Below are 1989 nucleotides of genomic sequence, written 5' to 3' on the forward strand. Positions count from 1 at the left end.
ATATATTTATTGATAATTAGTATTAAAAACCATGCCCAATTTTATTTTATCCCGTGTACAGCAGTATGAAAATTAAGTAATTAACATATATATATATATATATATACCAAGTTAATTAGATGATCAATAATTAACAAATATCTTATTAATTAATTGGTAATTTGAATGTGTTCCTGCACCCAATAGTACTACTCCAATTATTAATTATATTGTTAATGCTTACAGTACTGAACAAAGTTCATGTTAAATTAATCGTTTAAATTCCAATATTGCCGGCCAATGCGTGCATGCATGGATATGATTGTGCGGGTCATGTTCTCACTTCCTGACTTTCTCATACGTTCTCATAATACGTACGTACGTGTCAAAACCCCAATTAATGGCAAGCCGTAGAGATGGTGCTTGCTTTAATTTGTAGGATGGGGCGGGGGGACGTTGGCTTTTGTAAATTGCCGTCCAGACCAAGTTATCTTCTATCTATTTATTCTCATAGGAAAATGCTAGCCATGGGCAAAGCGGTACCTTCCCATGCAACTTCGAGGAAGGAGATCAACCCTCAGACGTGAAACGGGCGCGAATGATACAGAGCAAAATGCCGGCAGCGACCTCTCCACGAAACAAACTCTTTCTTAGCTGTAGCTTTGTTGTCATCCTCCTCAACGTCCTTCCTCCAACACTTCCTTTCAATTTCCATTTCGCGTTCTTCTAAACCTTCTTCCATCCTCCTTGCAATATATATATGACCTCCTACCTAAGTCACCTTTCCATAAACAAAAGAGTTCTCAAGCAACTTTATACGCAAAGGTCAGCTTGACTCTTGACTATTTGCATTTTACTCATTACGTTTACGTGAGAGTTTAGTTACCTTTTGATTCGATCTTCCCGATCGTTGTTGTGATCATCATCAATGGCGTCGACGACCGCGTGGAATTATGGGATTGTGTTCGAAGATTTCTTTCCGGCCATGGTGGAGAAGTTGGGCGCAGAAGGGTTTATGAAGGAGCTGTGCAACGGTTTTCGTTTGTTGATGGATGGAGATAAGGGAATGATAACGTTCGAGAGCTTGAAGAGGAACTCGGCTTTACTGGGATTAGAAGGCATGAGTGACGAAGAGGTATGGTGCATGCTTAGAGAAGGCGATTTGGACGGAGATGGAGCATTGAATGAGATGGAATTTTGTACCCTCATGTTTAGGTTGAGCCCTGGTTTGATGGAGAGTTCTAAAGAATTGTTGGAGGAAGCCATTATTGGTGAATTCTAGGTTAATAATTCCTTGCAGTGCATGCAACTGATCCCCACCCCCACAAAAGAGAGACAAAAACAAAGCTATGTTTCTGGTCCTTGTTCTGGCTATGGTCCATGTACTCCTTTCCGCATTAATGCATGGGTAGTTTGTGTTGTTTGAGGAGGCTTTTCTTATAGAGAAATTTAGGCTTTATTTATGTAACCCAAAAAAGATTAATGAATGTCGTATCTTCGTGTTCATGATGATCTAGTGCTGCATCTTTTTTTTTTTTCGATGCCTATTATTTCTGCCCTTCATGGCTACATGATCAACCCAAAAAAGGCTCGAGTTGTGGATGCGTACGAGCATGGCTTGAACTATTAATTACTTCCCAATTAAGTCAATGTATGCGTACGTACGTTTATCAATCAACAAAATGCTTACATTATATACTATATATAAATCGTGAAATAAAGAAGAAACCAATTTGGATTTATAAAGTGGTTCCCAAATATTTAACATTTTATAATTGTTGACAAGACATTAGATAGAGTTTCTTCATTCATTGATTCTCTAGTACTTCATATATAAGACGACGTCGACGTTCGTGCATTCGTGTGCCTAATAAAGTTTCAAGACCATGATATATAAATCAAAAGATCAATATGCTTCTAATCATGAGTCCCAATTACAACCAACAATACTTCAACTATATATATATATATATATATATATATAAGACCTGATCATCAACATTATATTAA

General features: G+C 37.6%; 1 protein-coding gene across 1 annotated transcript; it reads left to right on the forward strand.

Moving 5' to 3' along the window:
* Positions 1-603: 603 nt before the first annotated feature.
* On the forward strand, positions 604-1488 carry LOC109016550 (calcium-binding protein KRP1-like). Its single transcript, XM_018998947.2, has one exon. The coding sequence runs from the start codon at positions 908-910 to the stop codon at positions 1259-1261; it is 354 nt and encodes a 117-aa protein (XP_018854492.1). The 5' UTR covers positions 604-907; the 3' UTR covers positions 1262-1488.
* Positions 1489-1989: the final 501 nt, after the last annotated feature.

The sequence above is a fragment of the Juglans regia genome, chromosome 3, assembly GCF_001411555.2.
Source record: "Juglans regia cultivar Chandler chromosome 3, Walnut 2.0, whole genome shotgun sequence".
Lineage (NCBI taxonomy): Eukaryota > Viridiplantae > Streptophyta > Magnoliopsida > Fagales > Juglandaceae > Juglans > Juglans regia.

Excerpts from the sequence above, each read along its gene's own strand:
- LOC109016550 (XM_018998947.2), top strand. The coding sequence starts at position 908 with ATGGCGTCGACGACCGCGTGGAATTATGGGATTGTGTTCGAAGATTTC.